Below are 24,319 nucleotides of genomic sequence, written 5' to 3' on the forward strand. Positions count from 1 at the left end.
TTCAAATGAATTGCCAATCAAACATCCTAAACCAAAATGAATTCACTATGCCAAAATGATTTGCCAATCAAAGAACTGCACCTTATTTCCTTTGTTGAACCAAAGGAAACCAATAGGGTCATGGTTGTTTCTAGTCTTGAGTTTCAACTTGTGCACCATCTTGCGCTACTAGATTCTCACTGCTGCCACTATCAACAATTAAATTGCAGTAAATCCCAATCCCCCACCCCTCAATGTGTAACATGTACGAAAAATGTTCTTTCATAACCAATATTCACCTATTGTGGGTAAAGAAGAGGGCATGGACCATTGAACAACCAACATTTTAGCTATGTCATCACCTTCAATCCTTTCTACTTATAAGTTAGCTTCATGCGGAGTCTTATGGTGAGTATCACCTGCACAGACGCCTTCCTGTTCTTCCTGACTTACTGAAAAATTGACTGATTCAATGGGATTCCTTTTTGGGCATTAATTTGATTGATGCCCACATTCTGAATGCCAGTAAAACTTAACTTCATTCTGACTCTGTGACTTATAAGACCAATTTCTGTGACTAAAATCTGTGTAGACTGCAGGTACTGCCTTCATGTTCTGTTTTGAGGCTGTGCAGCTGGAAGAAACTCCCACCCATGGATCATGCACTGACTTCTTCAATGTACCCCATGTCAATTGAACTTCAACACTCAAAAGCAAGTTGATTGACATCACTCTGAAAGGTCATTGCGGGCTTACTTGATCTTGAATTTCGAGTAAAAGACCATTTACGTATCAGCTTACCCTCTGGGATTCTGTTTTAGCAAGATTATTCCCAAGTCAATTGATGAAACTTCTGCATCTCTCTTTCACACTCTTTCTGTGCTGCCTAAGATTTTGTACTTTCATGCACAAAGTTTGCTCATAGTCCTGCAGTAGGAAGTCTGCATCTAGCTTCTCCTTCATTTTATTTCACACTCTGATGTTTTTTTTGCCTTCAAGTTCACAATCGTTTTAGCAATGCCTCCACCAAGTAGAAGCCGCTCCTCTCAATTTTGCAGCCACCAGCTTTACTCTCCAATCTTCTTCTAACTTCTGGAATATCGTTGTATTCAAAGCAGCTCTTTATGCTGTCCACCAGTTCAAGAATTCATCAGATTCTATTTCACCATCAAATTCTGCAATGTGGACCTAAATAACAAGTTTAGAGATTTGAAGAGCTCAAAATATCTGATCCAGCCAAAGTGTTAAGGCCTTTCATTGTGTCATGCCTTGCAAATCTAGAACTATTTCCATTGCTGGAATCATCACTTCATCAGAAAACTGATGGAATTTGTCTTAAACTCTTCTTAAGTATTCATGATCCTTTCTTCTTCCATTTCCTTGATTATTTGGAGAAGAACAAGTTCCATAAGGTTTCAAATTTGCACTTGTGGATCATGCAACACCTCAACAATTGCATAAGTCCTGACTCTTCTGCTGCACCTAGCAGACATCTAAAAATTATCCAAAGAAGAACCTGCTTTGATACCAATTTGATGCAGCATGAATGGAGGAAAGACACTATAACATTATATTAGAAATTTGACACATTAGAATTAATTGCATTGATATTTAGTTGTAAAGAAACCTCTCCCGCAGAAATGCAGTGTTGGAGAGCATGGGAGGCCACAGATTGAATCTTCAACCCAAACTTCAAAATTATGAAGCACCAATACCGATATAGGATATGGATACGATACAGATAGAAAATTTGTAATAAATAAATAAATAAATTAAAAAAGGATACAATATGGCCAGGATGCATTAGTTAATTAAAATAAATATATATATCTAGGCATGTTTTGATTTTTAAATGAAAAATAATGAGATAATAGGCCTCATTCATGCAATCATGCTCAATTATGATTCTATGAACTGCATAATCATTAAATACTCATATAAAGCATTCATCATTCATCAACAATCAAAAAGTGGTCCAAGCCTCCAAAGCTTCCTAGCAAAATACAAAAATATATTTGTTCAACTATAAATCTAATTAACACAATAAGAGTCATAAGACATCCATCAACTATGCATCATCATTTTCCCCATCACCATCTCTGAAAAACACAGCCTCCAGGAAATATTTGCAAACTGAAGCACCTCAACACATCCAAATGGCTCATCCCCAGTATCTCCTACAATATCCCACATCTCATTTGGTCCTTTCTTGTATTCTTCAGTTTTTCTTGATAAAAGGCGAAGATTATTATCCACATTTACCAAATCTTCAGCACATTTTGCAGCCATCTTGTTCCTCTTCAATGAATGGATATATGAGTAGGTGCCCCAATTCGCCTCACAACAAAAAGGATAAGCAAGGTTGCCTAGAAGCTTGAAGGCTATTGATTGAAGCAAGCATGCTGATGCACCATGGACAAACCACCAATAGTTTGGTTCCAAAGTGTATCTATCTTGTTGGATTCTGGTCTACCAAACACATCCATGAAACCAGAAAATCAGGAAAATTCCACATTTTCTTTCTTACAATCCTTGGGGTCAGAGAAAAAAACATTTGCATACATTTGTTCCTCTCCTCTGAAATTTCACTATCAACATGTGGAGCAACACGATTTGTACCCTCTATAAGCCATTGTTGACTATAAAAACTATATCAATTTATATAGGTTTGTTAGAAACGGGAGTAATTAGCATATAATTTATGGAATTTGAAAAAGAATAAAAAGATTACCTCGGATTCAAAGAGTGGTCCAAGCAATGAAGTGGTGTACAATTTTTTGTCCATCAAGCAACTAATACATTATACACTACCTCATAAAAGGATGATGAACCCAGTACTACCAAGACATCACGCAGATGTATTGCCTTCATCACTTCTAGTATCATGATATCCCACATTTCATATACCAAGTGCAAAATAGGTTGATCATCTACTCAAAGCATTTCATAGGAAGGATTGGTGAAAGATAAAAAGTAATCAACTTTTCCCCAACAAACATCATTAAGAATACTTTCCTTCACATGCATAGCTTTCCTAATATCGTCTTCTATCTAAGAAGCCCACTCATCACTAATGACAATGGCTTGGAGACTTCTCGTTATCAGCTTCATCCTTTCGAGCATAACTACTACCGAAGCAAACCTGGTATCAATTATAGCAAGCAATTTGAGTGGCACATACTCATAAAAAAATTGCTAATCTCATGGAGTGTTTTTTTATGAAAGTGTGAATGAATGAAGCATCCTCCATCAAATCAGTAATCCAACTACACTCCCAATAAGAAACTTCATTTAGCTTGGTATTTTTTTCTGCATATATATTCTTCAAGGCGAGATTAATAGTGTCCACAACAGATGGAATCCAAAAAATAAGTGGATAATTAGACTCCACAATTGATCTCGTAGCCATCATCATAGATGCATTATCAGCAATAATTTGGACCACATTTTCTAATCCAACATCTCTAACAACATCAAACATCAATTGGGCAATGTAATCTTGCCTTTGTATTCTTCAATTCCATCAACAGCTTTCAAGAAAACTAGATCCCCTCCTATTATAGCCATAAAATTAATCAACAGTCAGTTTTATGGATCAGTCCACTAATCAGACACAATGCCCGCCCTTTTTCTTTCAAGTCTCCTTAACAAATTGCACCTTCCCCTCAATATGTGCCTTCTGTTTTTGTCAAAGAATTGTTCTCAAAGCATTATATCTTAAAGGGGGAAAAAAAAACAACAATATTTTTGTTAGCAGCATACTTGAATGCTTCGGCATAATATGGATTTCTAGCAAAGTGAAAGGGTAGACCATCCAAATAAAACATCCTTGCAATCAATCATTTCAAATGGTCCTCGTCTTCATTTGAATGCCTTCTTCAATGGTCGATTTCTATGCACTTTTTCTCTTTTAAACAAAGACAAGTCCGAGGAATTAGATTGACCAGGAAGTGGTGGCTAAGCTGGACAAGGAAACAACACTTGCTTAGGCTTTTTTCTATTTTCTACTTCTACTTCACTTTGATTCAACATCATCAACAAAGAAGAAGATGCTCTTCCTCCCTCCTTCTTCTTCCCCTCTCTTCCGTTCCCTTTCTCTCCCTTATTTTTGTTTGATTCTTTCAAAACTACATAGTATCGGTGTCAGGTTTTGGGTCTCCTCTCTCTCGCTCTCTGCGCATTCCGGTGGTAGTGTGGGGGTCTAGCTTTCAAGTGGCTACTCGGTAAACTAGCAATGGCGCTTCTGTGCATATAGAGCACACGACCACACGCTTCCTTACAAGACATCTCAACTTTCCAGCAGCCAATGCGCTCATACGCCTGCAAAGAACATCTGAAGGATTTTCCAATGTTCTACTGATACTTCAAGAATTGCAAGAAAAGTCTAGACATGAGAAATTGGAAAAATTTTCACGGTATTTTAATTTTTCTTGGTGATATTTTGACCTGTTCTGTAGGATCCTGGAAGGAAAAAAAAATCAGTCTTTTTGGATGATGAATAACTATGCCAGCAGTCAGATTAAGACACAGCTTCAATATTTTGAAATTTATAGCAACAATAGTGTTTTTCCTTCTTGATTCTTTAAGAACCTTTTCATTTTCTCAATTGGGTCTTGGTCTGTTGCTGCCGTTTTGCGATCTGCCAGCTTTAGGAGCTTTCAATAGTCATGTTGTGGTGTTTTTTTTTTTTTTTGGGCTTTCCTTGAATTTCTTTCCCGTTTCGGTTCTATTGTCCAGTGAGGAGTTTCAAATCCTGAAATTTGATCTAAGTTTTCGCGCCTTCTTGACCTCTTTCTTTGTCTCCACGAATAGGGGGGTCTAGGGCCAATGGTAGCAACAAGAAAGATCAGCCTTCTGTAAAGATTCTCTTGGATTCCGAGACATGGGTCTTTTCTAGATTCCTCAGGTTATGCCACTGCGAAAACAATATTCTTTTATTCATCTTCCATTGTTTGGATTCGAATTCATTTGGCTTTGGCGGCTTTCAGAGGATTCATATTCAATTGTGGCATGCAAAGGATTAAGAGATCAATAAAGAATCAATATAGATTTTATGGGTTGAGGAATCTTGTTTCTTCAATATTCTTGAATTTGAATCTTGAATTTAGATCGAAGAATTCTTGCAATCCCTCAGTACGTAAATATTATTCGACTTATTTCATTAGCATCAAATTTCTTGTGGCAAAGGATACTTCTTCTGTAGTATTTTTCAAGCAGTTGTCATTTCCTTTTAGTTTTCAATCACCGGTGAGATGTTCTCCTCTTTTGTTATTTCTTTCCTATTACTATTATTAATAAATTTTTCCAATAGTTGGTTACTTGTGGAGACTTTTTGTTTTTGATTTGTAGGCCTAGCATATGCAATTTTGTGTTTTTTTGTGTTTTTCATTTGCAGGTACTATTACTATTGCATGGTTCTTTTTAATTGTAGTCTAGCCGGATTCACACGAAAAATTGTATGCTTCAAATTATTTTTTAATACTTTTTAATGCATTATATTGTGTATGTGTGTGTGTGGTTTCTACTAGTTGTAGGGTGTGATTTAGAAATTTGATTATGTGAAAAAATAAATACAAAATTGTATACTTCATCTGTGTAACAAATTTTTTGTACACACGGCCAATCTCAAGCCCAGATAAAGGAGCAGGGTTGTGTTAGGTAGCTAACAACCAGCGTAAAACTTTGTTAGATCTTATTATCATGAAATTCTTACTAAATTCTCTTGAGTCAAGGGAATAGACCAAGTCAATATAAAAGGGAAGGGGTTAATAAGTTAGCACAAGAAAATAAGATTAGATTAGTAACTTGCAATATAGGGACTCTTACAGGAAAAAGTATGGAAATAACGGAAATAATGTGTAGAAGGGAAATTAACTTACTATGTCTTCAAGAGACGAAATGGGTAGGAGAGAGCTAGGAAAATTGAAAAATCTGGATTTAAACTGTAGTACATTTATAAAGAGAAACATAAAAAATGGGTTGGGTATCATTGTAGAAAAAGACCTAGAAGATAATGTAGTAGATGTTAAAAGAATAAGAGATAGGAACATTAAAATCAGGATAGCTTTAAGCCTAGAGATAGTGAACGTCATTAGGGCATACGCTCCCCAACTAGGCTTAGCAAAAAATCTTAAAAGACAATTTTGTGAAAATATGGATAGCATTGTACAAGAGATACCAATGTCTGAAAAGACATTCATAAGAGTTTATTCAATGGTAACATTGGAAAGGATAATATAGGATATGAGAGGATACATGGAGGCCATGAATATGGAGATAAAAATGAAGTTGATAATACAATCTTAGATTTTGCCATGTCTTACAATTTAGTTATATTGAATACTTGCTTTATAAAAAGAAAAGAACACTTAATAACCTTCAAGAGTGGGTATAATAAAACCAAATAGATTTCTTCTTAACTAAGAACAAGGATTGTCTATCATGTAAGGATTGTGAAGTTATTTCGGGTAAAAATTTGGCTACTCGGCATAGTCTTAGTATTAGATATACATATTAAAAATTGGAAGAGCAATAGCATAAATCAACGCAAGAGAAGCAATAGCATAAATCAATGCAAGAGAACTAGATGGTGGAACTTGAAGGGAGATGATATAGTAAAATACAAAGTTAAAATGAACAAAGAATGTGATTGATAGTAGGGGATAAGGTTGATGCAAATACTATTTGGATTTAAATGGCAAATTCTATCGTAAGGATAGCAAGAGGTTTTAAGTGAGTCCAAAGGAAGATACTTGGATAGTAAAGAAAGTTGGTGGTGGGATCAAGAGGTCAAAAAAGTGGTTACAAAAAAAATTAATTGGTATAAAATATGGAAAATTAGAAATATCTAAAAATTTTAAAAATATAAAGAAGCAAGAAAAAATGCAAAAATGACTATTAGTGAAGCTAAACATAGAGCTTATGATCCTTTATATACTAAACTAGATACATAAGAAGGAGAAAAAGACATTTATAAACTTGCTAGAGCTAGAGAAAGAAATTGCAAAGATTTAGGTGATGTAAAATGTATATAGGACAAGAATGATAGTGTCTTAATTAGAGAAGAAGACATAAAAAAGATATGGCAAAGATACTTTGATAAGTTGTTTAATGAAAACCAAAATGAAAGATTGAACATAGAAGTGACAAATGAGGAGAAATTTATTCAATACTATTATAAAAACCAAGAAAATTCCAGAAGAATGGAGGAAAAGTACGTTAGTACCTTTGTACAAAAACAAAGGTGATATTCAAAACTATACTAACTATCGCGGAATTTCTTATGAGAAAGGGTAATTGAACATAAAATAAGATTAAAAACGAAAATTTCGGAAAATCAATTTGGTTTTATGCCTGGGAGATCAACATCAGAAGCTATTTATCTTTTAAGAAATTTAAAGGAAAAGTTCAAGAAAAAGACGAGGGATTTGCATATTGTTTTTATTGACCTAGAGAAAGCTTATGATAGAGAACCTAGGGAAGTTCTTTGGTGGGTCTTAGAAAGGAAGGGAGTGTGCAGTAGATATACAGAGGTCATTAAGGATGTATGATAGAGTAGTGACTAGCGTTAGGACTATAGGAGAAGAATCTAGAGATTTTCCAATCACAACAAGTGTACATCAAGGTTCTACTTTGAGTCCTTATCTTTTTACTTTAGTAATTGATGAACTAACTAAAAATATCCAAAATGAGATTCTTTGGTGTATGTTGTTTGCAGATGATATCGTGTTCATTGATGATAGTACGAGTTGAGTGGAATCTAAGTTAAAACTTTGGAAGGCCAAAAATAACTTGGAATAAGGTAGTGAGGAAGGATTTAACAGCCGTTAATCTAATAGAAGAAAACACTTTTGATTGAGTGAATTGGTAAAAAAGAATTCAAGTAGTCAACCCCATCTAGTCGTACTTTAGGCTTCTTGTTGTTACTTTCCAATCTTAGAATCTCAGCAAGATACTCCATAAACACCTTAGGACATGCATTTATTCCTACTCTTAAAATTTTTAACAAATGAGCATTTACTCTAGAATACGAGCCCTTGTAAGATTGCTAGCAGTAGTTACACTGAAAACCTCCCTCACCCAATTTCCCTAATTTAGTAGCATAAGCCCAAAGAGGGGTGATATCATTTGCAAATTTACTGCTGACAACACGTTGAGGATAAAGAACTCTCTAAAGCCATTACTATCACAAATCAAACTAATTATTATCAAAATAATTTGAACTATTTCAAAAACCCAACATGCATTTTTTTTTTTTTTTTTTTTTTGCGATGGGCTCTTTCATTACCACCATACTTTATCTTGACAAGAAGATAAGGAAATGGCTCCATCTGCTTTGATGCCTTATTAGGATTCTGATTTGGAAGCACTACCAAAGTGTTTCAAAGAGAGGTTATCTTGACGTACGTCTACTTTGCCTTTGGCATAGATCAACTTAAGATAAATGGAATCTCTATTGTTGCTTAAAAAATCAAATATGAAACTTCATACACCTTACAGTTCATACGATGAGAAATATTCACTAATTCAGTACACTATAATAACAATCAAATAAGAAATTAAAAAAATGGAAACAAACTCGTAAATTCCAATTTTGACATTTCGTAAAATTTAAGTGTTTAACCATCAAAATAGGCAGAGTGGACTCGCAATCTGGCAGAACCACGTTCCAATTTTGTTCATCATCCACCAATTTAAGTTTTAACCATTAAATATTCAAATTTCAAAGTCCCAACACCATTGTTCCACCACCGCACAACTACACAAGCAATTGACGAACATCCAACAAGAAGAAAGAGAGGGACTTATGGCTTTGCCTTCAATCATCAATGAGATATCTAATGCAAAGTTGCAAACTTACTAAAATTGGTGAGCAAATGAGGAAATGGAGGGTAGGAAGAGGGAAGGATTCACATTGCAACTTACAAGAAGACTAAAGAGGCTTCGAGGCAGGGCCTGCAAGCATTGTTCGACTTCAAGTTATGACCCTTCGACAGAGTTGCAGTCTCGCAAAGAAGATGATTATAAATTGTACAAAGGCTGCGATGAAGTTGCAACTTGCAAGAAGACTAAAGAGTCGCAATCTCATAAAGACGAGGAATCATTCTAAGGCTACGATGAAGCTGAGATGTCCAATGACAGAGGCTGAGAGGGAGGTTAAAACTCTGCGCAATGTATGGTGACGGAGGCCAGGAAGGAAGTTCGAAGGCTAGGAGAGAGGTTGTTCATTGCAAGAGAGACCTAGTGTTCAGTCGCTCGTGTTCATCACAATTTATGTTCTCTGCCTTGGCTTCCACATTTTTTTTTTTTGTTAGGGGCCTTAAAACCCAGTATTTCAGGCTTCAATGTGTCCTATGTGAATCCCCCACATATCCAAATGTGTCTGGCCATATCCAAAGCATCCAATACAAGTCCAACATGTATCTGATCATGTTCAACACGTATCTATATTCAATACATGTCCAACGCCGACACCTTGACCAGTTTGAACTCTCAGCAAATTCTAAATAGATCAAGAATTAACAAGCAAATGGAAAGGGAAAAACTTCAATATCTAGACTAGCATAAATATAAGCACATGACAGCCTTGCTCATTAAATCTGCCTACGAAACTGACTATAAATGACTATTTTGACTTCTTTGGAATCAAAAAGGACCTTATAAATGAACTTTGGAACTTTCATAAATGAACTTTGTAAACAGTGCACTTAGGAGATGAAACATTACTATGCCATAGAAATGATAATAATTGACAAATATAATTGCAACTAATATGGAAAAGTGTGTACTGACTTCTAGAGAAAATTAGCTAATGGGTCATAGATTCAGCAATGCATCAAGATGCGAATGATTGCTTTTGCAAAATTCAAAGCCAATGTGGTGAACTTTTCAAATAGATATATGGTACGTAAGAGAGACTCGCTGCAAATAGAAACGACTAGCAGTCGCCATATTCTAAGTATATAATTCAGTGAGCCTCTTGGATTCTTTTCCTTATCCAAAGCAAGCCCAAGTCCCACCTTCTGCTTTGCATTTGGAGAAAGAGCATGGAGCTATTTTCACTTCATTGGAAAGAGACCCCAATCCACCAAGGCTTGAAGGTCAAAAGACGGTGAAAACTATAATCAAATCTAGTAATTCTGGGTGTATGGTTGATATTGTTGCACCTTTGATGCAAGAACAATCTCATGTAGAGGAGAGAACTACAAGTGACTCTTCAATGATGGTTGTTGAAAAAGGAGGCATAATCAAGGATTTAGAAGCTGATGATAAGATTAATTAAAAAAATGATGGTTCGGGCAATGGAGGGGGATTTTTGGTTTTAGGGGCCGAATCTGATAAATTTACAAGCCAAAACATTAATGCTCATTGGAAGATGGTTCAAATGGGTGTGGAAGTGAGCAAAAGTTTTGAAGAGAAATGATAGTTTTCGGGTGAGATAGTGCCAACGATCTTAAGGAGATATACAATGTATTATGGAACATCCATGGGTTACGACGGGTGTGCGGGTGTTACCAACAGAGGGATCACAAAGGTAAGGAGGACAAGAAATGGGCGTATCTTGTGGATGGTGATAGTGAGGACCTTAGTGAATTTGATTGTGGTGGATGGTCGCTTCTGGATGAGAGTGAACAACAATATAGACATGGTTTTGACTCTTGGGGATTTATGTGATAAGTATACACCTCAGATGGAAGGGTTAGAGGGGGTTTCTATTTTTAAGGAGAGAATTTGTCCTACCCCTATGGAGGAAATTTATAGGAAGTGCCTAGAAACTCAGCAATTATTGGACATGATGGATTTAAACCTGCTCTCTGGTCTTGGAGGAAATGAAGTGCACCTCAAAAATGGTGGTAATAATAAGGCAAATAAGGGCCACAAAGAACTAGCTAATTTGAAGTTCTTAGAACTATGATGGAGAGGGATTAAAGGGGCTTTCTTCTTATTTTTTATTAGTTTTTTAGTCTTAGTTTCACTTTCTTTTTATTTTGTTTTTAATCATAAGACTTTTTTTTTTTTAATGGAAATAGATCAAAACGGGTTTTCTTCTTTTTATTTTGTTATTTTTTTAAAAAAATTCAGTATGTGGATCCTTTCTACACAGAATGCCCAGCATGGATTAGCAAAATCAAATATTTCCAATTATGGTTCATTCATGCAATCTGTGCTCACTGCTCCCACTCCAAGTTGGGGAAAATCCTTCATTGCTATTCATATGTCTCTTTCATTGAGGCCTGTGTTGGCTTAGTTGGTGATATCTTCCCAAGACCTAGGATGGATTTTAAGACCTTTGGTACAGGGTGAAACGTACAAGAAGTATGCAATTGCACAACATAATTTTATAAGAAAAAAGTACAATTTTAATGTAATACACACACACACACACACACACATTAAAACTTTCACATAACAAAAGATGCTGTAACTACACTGTCAAAGAATAAGAACAACAGTGTGTGTGCCATGTTAAAGGAATCAAAAACTGAAATTGAACGGCAACAACAGTTCATGGCATATCAGCTAGAATGTTAAGAGAACTTCTGGAAAAATTAGGCATAGAAGGGAACAATGATGACCAAAACTGTTTCTAACTAGCATTAAAAGCTGAATGTGGAAAGCAAAATTCTTACTGTAAGAGCTCTGCTGATATTCAAGCGTTCTATTTTAAGAGCTACTGTTTCAAACATTTACAGAAACAGAAAAATCAGTATACCTTATAATAGCTCCACTGAGTTTCGTTCTCAACTGTGTATGAAAGAGGATTGTCGCTACAAAATGCAAGTTTAGCTGTTGACAAATATAAAATTCCCATTACTGGACCAGCAGATGTGGAAAGGTAGCATGCATATGTCTTTTGAAGTTGCTCCTCAGGAACAGTCTCAAAAGTTTGTTGGAAGATCTTCTCATAACCTCCTTCTGCAAGAACTTTCGTCCCATGAGCAATTCTTCCCACAGCAGCATCAGCAAAACTAGGGCCAGTTTTCACTGATTCAAGAAAAGGTCAGCATATTTACTTCATGTCTCATAAGAAATTTAATGACAAGCCAAAGCTGCAGCAATTGTTATGAATATGCATGTAATCAATTAACTTAATTTTAATAAATTGTTAGTATGGCTAATTCTGTTAAAACAAATAATAAAGCACTCTAGAAAACAATGTACATAGTCATGGTGGAATAGAGGGGAAAAAAAATTCTAGACATCCTCCCCCTTCCCACTCCCTGCCAAAAATTCTTCTACACGCCTCACCTAAAATATTACCATCATCATTTACCCATTTTCAAGCATAAGTCTCTTGCATTTCAATTTAAAATTTGAATACAGTTTTTCCAAAGCTACACATTCCATCAAAAATAAAAAGGTATTATATTTTTGTTCCCTTTCCAAAGTATTGTTTTGTTGTATCTAATAATTTTGTCCCACCTCATAAATTCCAACAATTTGTTTGGTTCACAATGTGGAATAGAGTTGGAATGGATTACCCTTTATACAAGGGCATTGAAATTGATCAGGCTAAAATCAAAGCAATTCAAAGCATTTCTCCTCCTAAAACTTTGAACGACCTCCAAAGCCTTCATGGTCATTTGGCATATATTCAACGACTCATTTGAAATGTGACTAGGCATTGCCAACTGTTTCATCGTCTTAAGAAAACGGGGTCACACTTTAAATGGGAGAATCATTTGATAAAGCCATTAAAGGCAACCACCCTTCTTAGGAGCTCCGATATCCAGGACACTGAGTGACCCCTATACTCAACATAGCTACACAACCATGCTCGCTAGGGGCATCAACTGCACAAAAGAATAAGAGAGAAATGAGAAGGCTCTATATTAAATCAATATTAGTGGAGTAGAGTATGAAATGGATTAGCCTTTATACAAGGGCATTGAAATTGATCAATCTAAAATCAATGCAATTCAAAGCATTTCTCCTCCTAAAACTTTGAATGAGCTTCGAAGTCTTCAAGGTCATTTGTCATATATTCAACGATTCATTTGCAATATGGCTAGGCATTGCCAACTATTTCATCATCTTATGAAAAAGAAATCACACTTTGAATGGGAGAATCATGTGATAAAGCCATTAAGAAGGATAATCCACCCCATCTTAGGAAGCCCAGTACTGGAGACAACAAGTGACACCACATAGCTACTCACCAATGATCAAGGGAATTGGGTGCACAAAAGAATAAGGTAAGTAAAGGTAAGGTTCTATATTATCCCAGCAACATACTCGTAAAAATTCAACTAAATTACAACCTAATTGAAAAAACATGCTTAGCGCTCATGTTGCAATCCAAAATCTTAAACATTATATGCAAATTCACACAGTGCAGCTAATTTCACAGGCAAACACTGTAAAATAAATTATGAATAGGCCCGGATGAAGTGGTCTTTACTTATCAAAATAAGATATTGCTACGTCCCACACAAGGCAATAAAGGCCGAGCATGAAAACATCAACCAATAAGATATTGTTATTAAGCACATTTGGAACTCTCTAATGACTACCGAATGAAAAGTACTTTTAATTGATGTCCTCCCATCTTGAGAAATAGATTTTGATGAAGCAGCACATTCCAAGGTTGTTGGATTTATTTTTGCTTCTTTCGAGAGGCACGTTCTAACACACTCATTTTTAAATATTTTCTTATAATATGGCTGGGTACTAATGGTAACAATGGACCTTCAAATGGTGGTTGAAATGGGAATAAAAGATCTTGACATCCATGGAGACTCAAGACTAGTTATCAACCAGCTCCTCAGTCCTCATGATCCCAAGAAACAAGAACTAATTTCTCACTTAAAAATATGCAGACAAATGCTTAAGAGATTCAATAATGTGAATCTTTGTCGATGCACACGAACTTACTAGTCTCGCTACTACCATGGTAATAGCATAGCTTCTCAGTCTTCATGATCTCAAGAAACAAGAACTAATTTCTCACTTACAAAATATACACGTAAATGCTTAAGAAATTCAATAATGTGAATTTTCGTTGATGCAGATGCACTTACTAATCTCACTACTACCGTGATAATAGGATAGCAAATAGCCAAATACAATAGCTAGTCTCACTGCTACTGTGGCACCATGAGAAGGAGAAACAGTTACAATGTCCAGCTGTCTTTTGCCCATCCAAGGACTAGCACCACTCACCAATTAAATACTTAAAACATAGAAAGCTACCAACTGATTCATTTAATTGAATACTATAACAAAGAAAGTTACTAGATGATCCACATAAGGCTGAGATAAGCCAACAAACACATTAGCTATTCTATTTCATGGATACACTCAATCTTTGTTCCATCAATGAACTCCTAACGCGCTGCTCAGGTGAAGAAGGGGCAATATAGGCAATGGAAAAGCATTCTAAAATCACTTCCGTAATAATATAGGCAATGAGAAAGCATTCTAAAATCACTTCCGTAATACCATTACTTTCTTGCTCCTCCAAAAACCCCAAAATCTAACCATCAAGAATACCTATGGCAAAACCAGAGCCCCTTTATACAATGATTTCACATGATTATTAACAGGATCAAAGATAAGGGATGGCAACTCCCACTCTCATACTTGCACTCACTTTTGCTAAACCTTTTTCGCTCTCAATCCCCTTTCATATTCTTGTTTCCTCTTGATGGATATGATCTTATATAGATATGGAAGCAAACTTTCACAAAATGGTGTAGGTTGAAAGAAAGTCCTTCAATCTACAACTAGGAAAAAAAAAAGAAGTTGAGGTATGGGGCTTTGTTCGCCCAGAAGAGAAAACCCAGATTCACAACCGATGGATTCAGGCTCCCCATGGCTAGATGGGTTTTTTAGTGCTTGCTTTCTTTTTTGAAATTGGAGAAAAACACTTGTTAACAGAAGTTTGGCAAGATAGTGGTTTTGGTAGCTACAAAAGCAAATCTGAAGGATAATTTTTGGAGCTGGGTTTACAACTCAATGGTGAGGGCTACGCAATTTTCACTCCTACAGGTCTAGAAATGAAGGGTTGGCAGAGCTTTGTGCAAGATACGCAAACAATTGTGGGTTTAGAGAAGAGAAGTACAGTTGAGGCTTCATCCTCAAGGAATCATGACTGCCAGAGCCGGAAGGAGGTGCTATCCGATTGTTGAAAGACAGCAAAGAGTAGATGGCAATGTGGGAATTGCGGAGCTTCTCAAATGGTGAACTTATGAATGACGAAGGCTGGTGGTCCAAGAGTATTCAAGGAAACTAGGGTTTCCAAGGGGAAGAAATTGATTGGAAAAGCACCAAAGGATGTAGTGGGCTTAGATTCAGCTAGGCAAAGTATCCTTAACATCACAATTTGGCCCAATTACTGCAAAATAAGATGGGGGCTTTTAAGGGAGATCTGGCCCAATTCCAACTGGTTATAGCGGCTGCAACCGTTGCATAACCCCGTTACATAAAGTTTTTTGACTTACTGATTCCGTAAAAATCAGTGGGAAGAAAAATCCAATATCATAGTGGCTGCTGTGGACCACTACTGTTACTAAAGGCTGCTTGGGCCATTATGTATCCACAACAAGACTGTTTACAGCAAAAACTAGTATTTTGATTTTTTTCTTCTTTTCTTTTTTTTTTTCCCCTTTCATAGCGCATTCTCAATAAGCTATTTCAAGAGGCAGAAAAGATTATAATAAGGATGATAATGACACAAATTTATTAATTTCTATTAATACTCACAATAGATGTATTAACTAACAATTTTGATATGAACATTGTTTTATTAAAAAAACACTTATTTTGACAATATTAGTGATTCGACATTTCTTTTCTATATTCAACCTTCTTTTCTTTCTAGTCTTTATCATGTTTGATTTGCTAATATTCTATTTATTTAATGATAAATTTATGGTTATATATTATAAATTTAAAGCTTAGGTTATAGTCACACAATATAACTTCTTTATCTAAATTTATTTGATTTTTTATTACTTTAACGAATAAATAATAAAAATCGTCTAATTTATCGCATTATTTGTATGTCTTCTGCGCCTACTAGATTAATGGAGTGTATAATTATTTTGTTTTTTAATTAATTTATCACAAAAAAAATTGAAATATATCTACATATATCTATATAATTTTTGCGTTAGATAGCTGATAGCCGGTGTAAAATTTGTCAAATTACTATGATATGAATCCTTATCAAATATTCACTGGGGCATCTCCTACAAGCGACACATTGCACTTATCTCACCCAGGTGTAGCAAAAAGTGGGCGAGCGTGGCCGTTGCCTCGAAGCGACGAGACGTGTCAACAACTGGGTACGTTGTCAAATATACGAGGGTTCACCCATCATTTTGGTTGTGGGCGGATAAAGAAATTAGTTCAAGAGACTAGGATTAGATTAGCAACTTGGAATATAGGGGCATTTAGGTACACTGGAAAAGAAAAACATACGGGGTAGGAATTATTGTAGACAAAAACATGAAATATACTGTTGTAGATGTAAATAGAATAGGGGATAGAATTATAAAAGTCAAGATGGCCTTAGGCCAAGACCAAGAGATAATAAATATCATTAGTGCTTATGCTCCTCAAGTAGGCTTATCAAAAAATCTTAAGAGACAATTTTGGGAAAATATGGATAGTATTATAAAAGGCATAATAGGGACCGAGAAAATATTCATAGGAGCATATCTGAATGGACATAATGGAAGGGGTAATAAAAGTTATGAGAGAATACATGGAGGATATGGATATAGAGGCAAAAATAAGCTTGGAGAGATCATCTTTAGACTTCGTTATGTCATAGATTTTATTACGATGAATCCTTTCTAGAGAATAACACTTAATAACGTTCAAAAGTGAACAAAATAAAAGTCAAATAGATTATTTCTTAACTAGGACGGTAGATCGTTTATCATGTAAGGATTGTAAAGTTATCCCAAGTGAAAACTTAACCACACAACATAGAATTTTAGTGTTAGATATGTGTATTAAAAAATGGAAAAGAAAGGATAAAATAAATCAGTGTAAGAGAACTAGATGGTTGAATCTAAAGGGAGAAAACATAATAAAATTTAAAAATAAAATTATCAAAGATGGTGATTGGACAATAGAGGATGATGTAGACACAAAACACTCTTTGGAGTAGGATTGCTAGCTCTATTAAAAAAGCAGCAAAAGAGATTTTCGATGAGTTAAGAGGAAGATTCTCGAATAGCAAAGAAAGTTAGTGGTGAGATCAAGATGTTCAAAAAGTCGTAAAGACAAAGAATTTGGTATAAAATATGGCAAAAATGTAGAAACATAGATAACTTTGAAAAGTATAAAAGGTAAGAAAAGATGCAAAAAAGGTCGTTAGTGAAGCTAAACATAAAATCTGCATGATAGATTAGATACAAAAGAAGGGGAAAGAGATATATTTAAACTTGCTAAAACTAGAGAAAGAAAAAGTAATGCCTTAGGTAATGTAAAATGTATAAAAAGTGAGGATGATATTGCCTTGGTTAAGGAATAAGACATAAAAGAAAATGGCAAAGTTACTTGAGTAAGCTATTTAATGAAAACCAAATAGAAGGCCTAAACTTAGAATTGACAAATGAGGAAAATAGTAAAAATAAGAGATTTATTCGCAAAGATTTAGAGAAGCTAAGTTTGCACTAAAAATGATGAAAAATGGAAAAACTATAGGACCAAATAACATTCCAATTGAAGTTTGAAAATGCTTAGGTGATAATGGAATAATATGGTTAACTAATTTATTTAACACAATTATAAAAACTAAGAAAATGTCAAATGAACGGAGGAAAAACACTTTAATACCTATATACAAAAATAAAGGAGATATTTAAAATTATAATAATTATCGTGGAATTAAACTTATGAGTCATACAATGAAACTGTGGGAAAGGATAGTTGAACAAAGTTAAGGCTAGAAACAAAGGTCTCAGAAAATAAATTTGGTTTTATGCCCGGGAGATATACTACAGAAGCTATCTTTCAAGAAGATTAATAGAAAATTTTAGGGAAAAGAAGAGGGCTTTGCATATGGTATTTATTGATTTATAGAAAGCATATGATAGGGTACCTAGGAAAGTTCTATGGTGGGTTTTAGATACTGATGTCATTAAGGATATGTACGAATGGAGTAATGATTAGTGTGAGGACTATAGGTGGAGAGACTAAAAAATTTCCAATCACAATAGGCGTACATCAAGGATCTGCTTTGAGCCCTTATCTTTTTGCTTTAGTGATGGATCAATTGACTAAGAGTATCCAAAATGAGGTTCCATGGTATATGGTGTTTGCTGATGATATTGTATTGATTGATGAAACTAGGGATGGAATAGAGGCTAAGTTAGATTTATGGAGAGAAGCTTTAGAATCTAGAGGCTTTAGGATAAGTAGAAATAAGAAAGAATATATAAAATGCAATTTTAATAATAGTAGGAGGAATATTAGAGACAAAGTTAAACTTGATGTAGAAATAAATAGCACTTGTAGATTTCAATACCTTGGATCTATCATGCAAGCTGATGGAGAAATTGAAGAGGATGTAATGCATAAAGTTAAAGCAGGTTGGGTAAAATGGAGAAATGCTTCAAGTGTGCTTCGTGATCGTAGAATATCCTTAAAATTGAAAATATTTTTTTATAGGATGGCTATAAGACCAACTATGCTATATGGATCAAAATGTTGGGCAACTAAGAAATAACAAATCCAAAAAGTAGAAGTTGTTTAGATAAGAATGCTTAGATGGATGAATGGTATAACATTGAAAGATAAATTAAAAAATGAACATATTTTTAGTAAGTTAGGCATAGCTCCTATAGAAAATAAGATAAGGAAGGGGTGACTCAGATGGTTTGGCACTTACAACGTAGGCCACATAGTGCGCCAGTGAGGAAGAGTGAGTTAGTTATTGTGAAGGGTAGTAGAAGGGGTAGGGTTAGACCTAAAATAACTTGAACTGAGATAGTAAGGATTTATTAGCCCTGAATTTGTTGAAAGAAATTGTCCATAATCGCATAAATTGGCGGAAAAAGATTTATGTAGCCGACCCACCTAGTGTGACTTAAGGCTTAGTTTTGTTGTTGTTGTTGTTGTAATAGAAGTTTAACCCAAATATAAAATTTATTACCCTTACTAAACAAGGTAAGTTGAACCACATGATTCAAAATGCACTAAACCTCTATTTAAGGAGGGTTAAGAGCTTAAAACGTTCAAATAAACCAATATAGATAAGATTGTGTGCACTTGAAAAAAAAATCATGGTCATTACACCCACTTCCCATTATGTAACATCTGCTAGTCCTGCTTCTCGCTACACCCGTTACCATTACACTATGCTACCCGCTACCACTATTTAAAACCATAGGTTGGGCTCTTAAGGGAGCCTTTAAAAGTTCTAAAGACATCTAATGCAAAAGAGTTCTTAGTGGCTCAAAATGAGGTTTTTTCTTCTTCTGGACCACGCTCCAAAGGTCCAACTTAGAAGTAAAGAGGCTGTACAATTGAACACAACATATTTTAGAATGTTTTTTTTTAATGAAAAAGGTGATGTATTAAGAAAGGAAGAGAACACAAGGAATAGAGGACAAGGGATTGAGTCCTCGAGAAAGAAAGCTAAGAACAAACAAAGAAAAACAACCCCAAAGCCTAATTGCCCACCAATCCAAAGACCTAACAACGGACTACTGAAGAAAGCCCCTTCTTAAACCTTTTATGTCAGTGTCTTTTGATCCTTCATAGCCTTACACTTACCCATGGTTTGAAATCACAATCGCAGGTAATGTCGCGTAACTGTCGCGGGTGCCACAGGACGCGGGAGACGCAGGTGTTACCTAAAGGGAAGCAGGCGTAACGATCGTGAATTTTTTTCACGCATGCACAACCATTCCAAAATTGAAAAATAAGCATGAAATCCATTAATGCATGATTTTTAATTAATTTTGATGGCTTTTATTCAACCTACAAATGTTTTTTAATAGGTAATATGATTTTTATGTTAATTTTAGTGCGCTTTTTACAAAAAAAAGGCATATTTTTTTTATAGTCTGCATTACTTTAATGGGTAATAGATGCAGAACTGTAATTAAAATGAGTAATCAATTAATTAAAGGCAAAGTTACTAAAAATGAATCAATACTTAATATACACATACATGAATTTGAAAAATGATTGGTATCAAATATCAATAGTTGAATACATGAATACAATTTTACAAATTTATAACATAGGACATGTCACCACCAAAACGAATGACGTGGAGGGTCTTCATAATTTGCATCTCTATCTTGAGATTGGGATTAGGAATTATCTCTCCACCCTTGTCGAAAAACATAACTGAATAAACCCATGTCGTCATTTTGTTGTTGCTCTTGAAAATGTACTAGTGGTGAAGAAGATCCAACTGATATAGGAGGTGCATAATCTCCTCCTGACCATATCCTGAATAATATCCATAAGTTGAGGTTGGGGCTGGCTTTGGGTAGTGTGTACAAGAAGACTCACTAGATCCTGAGATTCTTGATCCACTAGGATAAAAACGTGCGTCACGAGATGCATAATGTGGATATGCTGGATGACATCCATATGATTGCAAAGATGAACCATATAAACCAAAATCGTCAAAACTACGAACCACACCATATGGATCTTCAGCAAAATAACTAGGGTCACCACTAGCACTCCTCCTAGGTTGTGAAGATTGATTCCCTAGAGGAATACGCAAGTCATAATTTTCAGGTATATCATGTAGTTCATAACGTCTAGAAGGATATATCCCTTACAAATGATGTCCCTGTATCATATCCACAATCATATTCTACACTGCTGCCACCACTACCAACCCCCTCCCAAACCCAGCTCCAGTACCACTACCACCATCATCATTACTTGGTGGGCTCAAACTAAGATTTTCATTACTTTGTGTACGTTCAGGGCTTGAACTTAAATAATCATGAACATTTATTGGTGATTGATCACCTCCTTCTGTAATACCACCAATTTCTTCATTTAACCAATTTGAATTGTCCTGACCGTCGCGTAGTGGTGTCTCTCTCTCCTCTAACCATGGACTCAAAGGATCATCTTCTTCGAAAATGTAGTCCAAATTGATAGGTTTGAAACCATCTTCAATTTCCTGTTAGCTTCTTCTCATTGCACGTCTTAACTTTAGCCTCATGTTGTAATGTACAAAAACAAGTTTTTGTAGTCTCATGTACTTTAATTTATGTCTTGTTTTCATATGGATGAGGCTAAAGTGCTCCAATTACGCTCACAGTTCGAAGTTGATATGGTCTGGCTCTTGATTGCTATTCTTTGGAGCTCAGAAGCACACAAGCCATAATGAATCCACCATTCAACTGCATGAATAATTAAAAAGAGTTTTATGTCAGTATAGCGTATTTTTTCAAAAATCAAATTTGTAGAACCGGTAATTTTTTGAATGGCCAACTTCGCCCCATCAATTGCCTCATATATGAAACTCATGGTTGGTTTTTCATCACCATCAACTAATTTAAGAACTTTCACAAAGGGTTCTTGCACTTTAATTATATCGGAGGCCTTTTGCCAAAACTCTTTTGCCTAAAATAATCTTCTTAGAATCATATGCTAGGCCTGATTTTGCAATCCCAAACCATGAATTTTTCAAAACATCAGATCTAAATATTTCCCTTAATGCTTATTTATGCCTAACAATAGTCTCCAAGGCAATGAAGTTAGTGACAAATCGATTGATGGCAGGGCGAAGTAATTCTATTATTTGTGAATTTTTTCATGAAATTCAATGTCCATGTGTGGTTGTAAATAAACGAGATTATTGTTCTTGCATCTTCTAAGACCTTCTTCACGTTACTTTTCTTACCAATATCTTCAAGAATAAAGTCTATGCAATGAGCTGCACATGATGTCCAATAGAGATTGGGCCTCTTTTGCATTAATAATTTCCCTCCTGCCTTCATTGCAGCTTCATTATCAGTCACTACTTCAACAACATTCTCTTCTCCAATTTATTTAACCACCTCGCCCATTAATCTAAAATGAAATTATAGATTCAATAATTACTACTAAATTAAAAAAATACTAGTTCATAATACTATTTGCATATACAATTAAAATTAAAAAATTACTTGAAATAATATTCAGTTGTTCTTCTTGGCACATCAAAGGCATCAACTGACGTATGAAACACAGTGTCTCTATTGCAGTAAACTAAAAAGTTTATTATGTGTTTTCTGGATAAGGGTTACACCTCTCTCCTTCCAAATTCCAACAAAATAATATATATAATCTTTCATTTCTCGATACTCTTACTGCAAATAAATTTCAGATACCTCATAGGATGATGGATCCTTCACCCCCTTTCCAACCTCTGCAGCAACATAAAGCATAGGTTACATAAATGGAGAATCGGCTAAATTTGCTGGAATCCGATTATAAATTAGGAATTTTCCAACTGCTTTTCCTAATTTACTTCTTAAATTTTTCAACAACTTAGTGTTGATTTTTAATTGTTTTGCACTCTTGCTTCTTTCTAAAATAGGATCCATTGCTCTTAGTCTTGCTCCAGGGGCATTGGGATTGATCCATTATCGTCCACTACCTCCAGCTTCTCGACCACTATAAGATTGAGCTCCTACTCTACTGAAACCACAAGCAGCACCATGCCAAAGCCACCTCCCTCTTCATAAAAATTACCCTCTCCAGTTCTTGCTTGAAATCCTTGCCTCTCTTCACAATGTTGCTGTGATCATATTCTTTCTTGTCGAGCAAATCTCATTCTTTCTTCTTCCGAGTCTTCTTCATCACTTAAATTCTCAAAATCTCCTCTAATTTGGGCTTCTGCTTCATCTTACCTTTTTTTGTTTATCTCTTTTCTTCTCAGCATATTATTGTAGATGTTTCATCATTTTTTCTCTTACTTGTGTGGTCACATTCAAGCATCCAGCTACTTGACCCTTTTTATGCGCCAAGTGTTGTTTCAAGCTTGTAATGTCTCATTTAATTATCTTCCAACACAACTTACACATAATAACATGTTTGTTACCGTCCACCGGCATACCAAAATGTCATCCAATGTCCTCACTAGGTAAATTCTCATTTTTTTTCTCACGTGGCATCTTGATAGACTTGGTTTGATGATCTCTACACAAAAAACAACATTAAAAATACAAAGTTACAGCCTTCATAAAAAAAAAGTGAAGGTATAATATAATTAGTGAATGCTAAATAGTAAGTACAAAATAGTCCTTCTAATTTTAAAAACTTATTAGGTAAAAATAAAAAATAATATTTGATTAAAAATAATAAGTAATGTTTATTTAAAATATTTAAATAAATAAAATTATAAAACATTAGATATTGTTATTTATTAGTAAAATAAGAGTGTTTATGCATATATTTAAGGGATGTGTTCTCTTGTTGAAAGGATTTCAATAAATACATATCTTTAAAGTGTGTAAATAATTACAAAAAGAATATATTCCTTTATCTTTAAAATTATTTTCATTATTTTTTATAACTTGATTTTATTTTCATTTATAACTATAAGAAATTAACATTGCAATTTTAAAGGTGAAAAAAACTTTTGCTCTACTTTCATATACATCACTAATAGAGATCCATACAATACAAATTGACTATTTTAACTTTTTAAGCATTTTCTCAGTATAGGGATCAAAATAATTTTTTTCTAGAAATTCTAGTAGTAAAAATCAGAATTATTAATGTATTAAGTTAAAATTTTGTTTATTAATTTATCATTTTTTTACTTTATTTGATAACTAAAAACAAAAACAAAAACAAAAACAAAAAAAGATCATGTAAAGATTTTTTTTTACCAAATTTCAAATTTAAGGTCAAATTGATGTTTTAAAATTTAAAAAATATTAAGAAAAAAGAAATATGTGAGGGAACTAGCATTTCATAATTACTTTTAAAAAAAATAAGACAATTAAAATATTCATAAATTAAGAAAAATTTATTTTACATATGATTATTTTTTATTTTTCATTTTTACTATATTAAATTACTTTTTTTTATTCAATTTAACATACATGATACAAGTAACAAGTTACAATTACAACAAAATATGATTTTTTTAAAAGAAGAATATAATGAAAAGTTTGGCCAGTGAGTCTCAAACTTAATCTCATATGTTGTGTGCGCTGGAGAGTGGAGAAGTCGAGAGTGGAGTGTTGAGCTAAGAGAGGAGCCTCAAAGAAGTCTAAGCACGAACGGTCGATGACTCCAAAGTCGATCGAAGGGTTGGCCGCTGGCGAGTGGTGACAACTGGTGGAGGGAGCTACTGAAGGGCTATCAGCAACTCGCGGAGGCGGCGAAGCTGTTGCGGGGCTATCGCTGG

General features: G+C 34.7%; 1 protein-coding gene across 1 annotated transcript in view; it reads right to left on the reverse strand.

Moving 5' to 3' along the window:
- LOC131161739 (GEM-like protein 1) overlaps positions 1–24,319 on the reverse strand; it is a 72,226-nt gene that overhangs the window by 24,128 nt on the left and 23,779 nt on the right. The window contains exon 3 of the mRNA XM_058117699.1: positions 11,693–11,964. Within this exon, the coding sequence (XP_057973682.1) occupies positions 11,693–11,964 (272 nt within the window). The remainder of the gene's footprint in view (positions 1–11,692; positions 11,965–24,319) is intronic.

The sequence above is a fragment of the Malania oleifera genome, chromosome 8 (assembly GCF_029873635.1).
Source record: "Malania oleifera isolate guangnan ecotype guangnan chromosome 8, ASM2987363v1, whole genome shotgun sequence".
NCBI classification, from domain to species: domain Eukaryota; kingdom Viridiplantae; phylum Streptophyta; class Magnoliopsida; order Santalales; family Ximeniaceae; genus Malania; species Malania oleifera.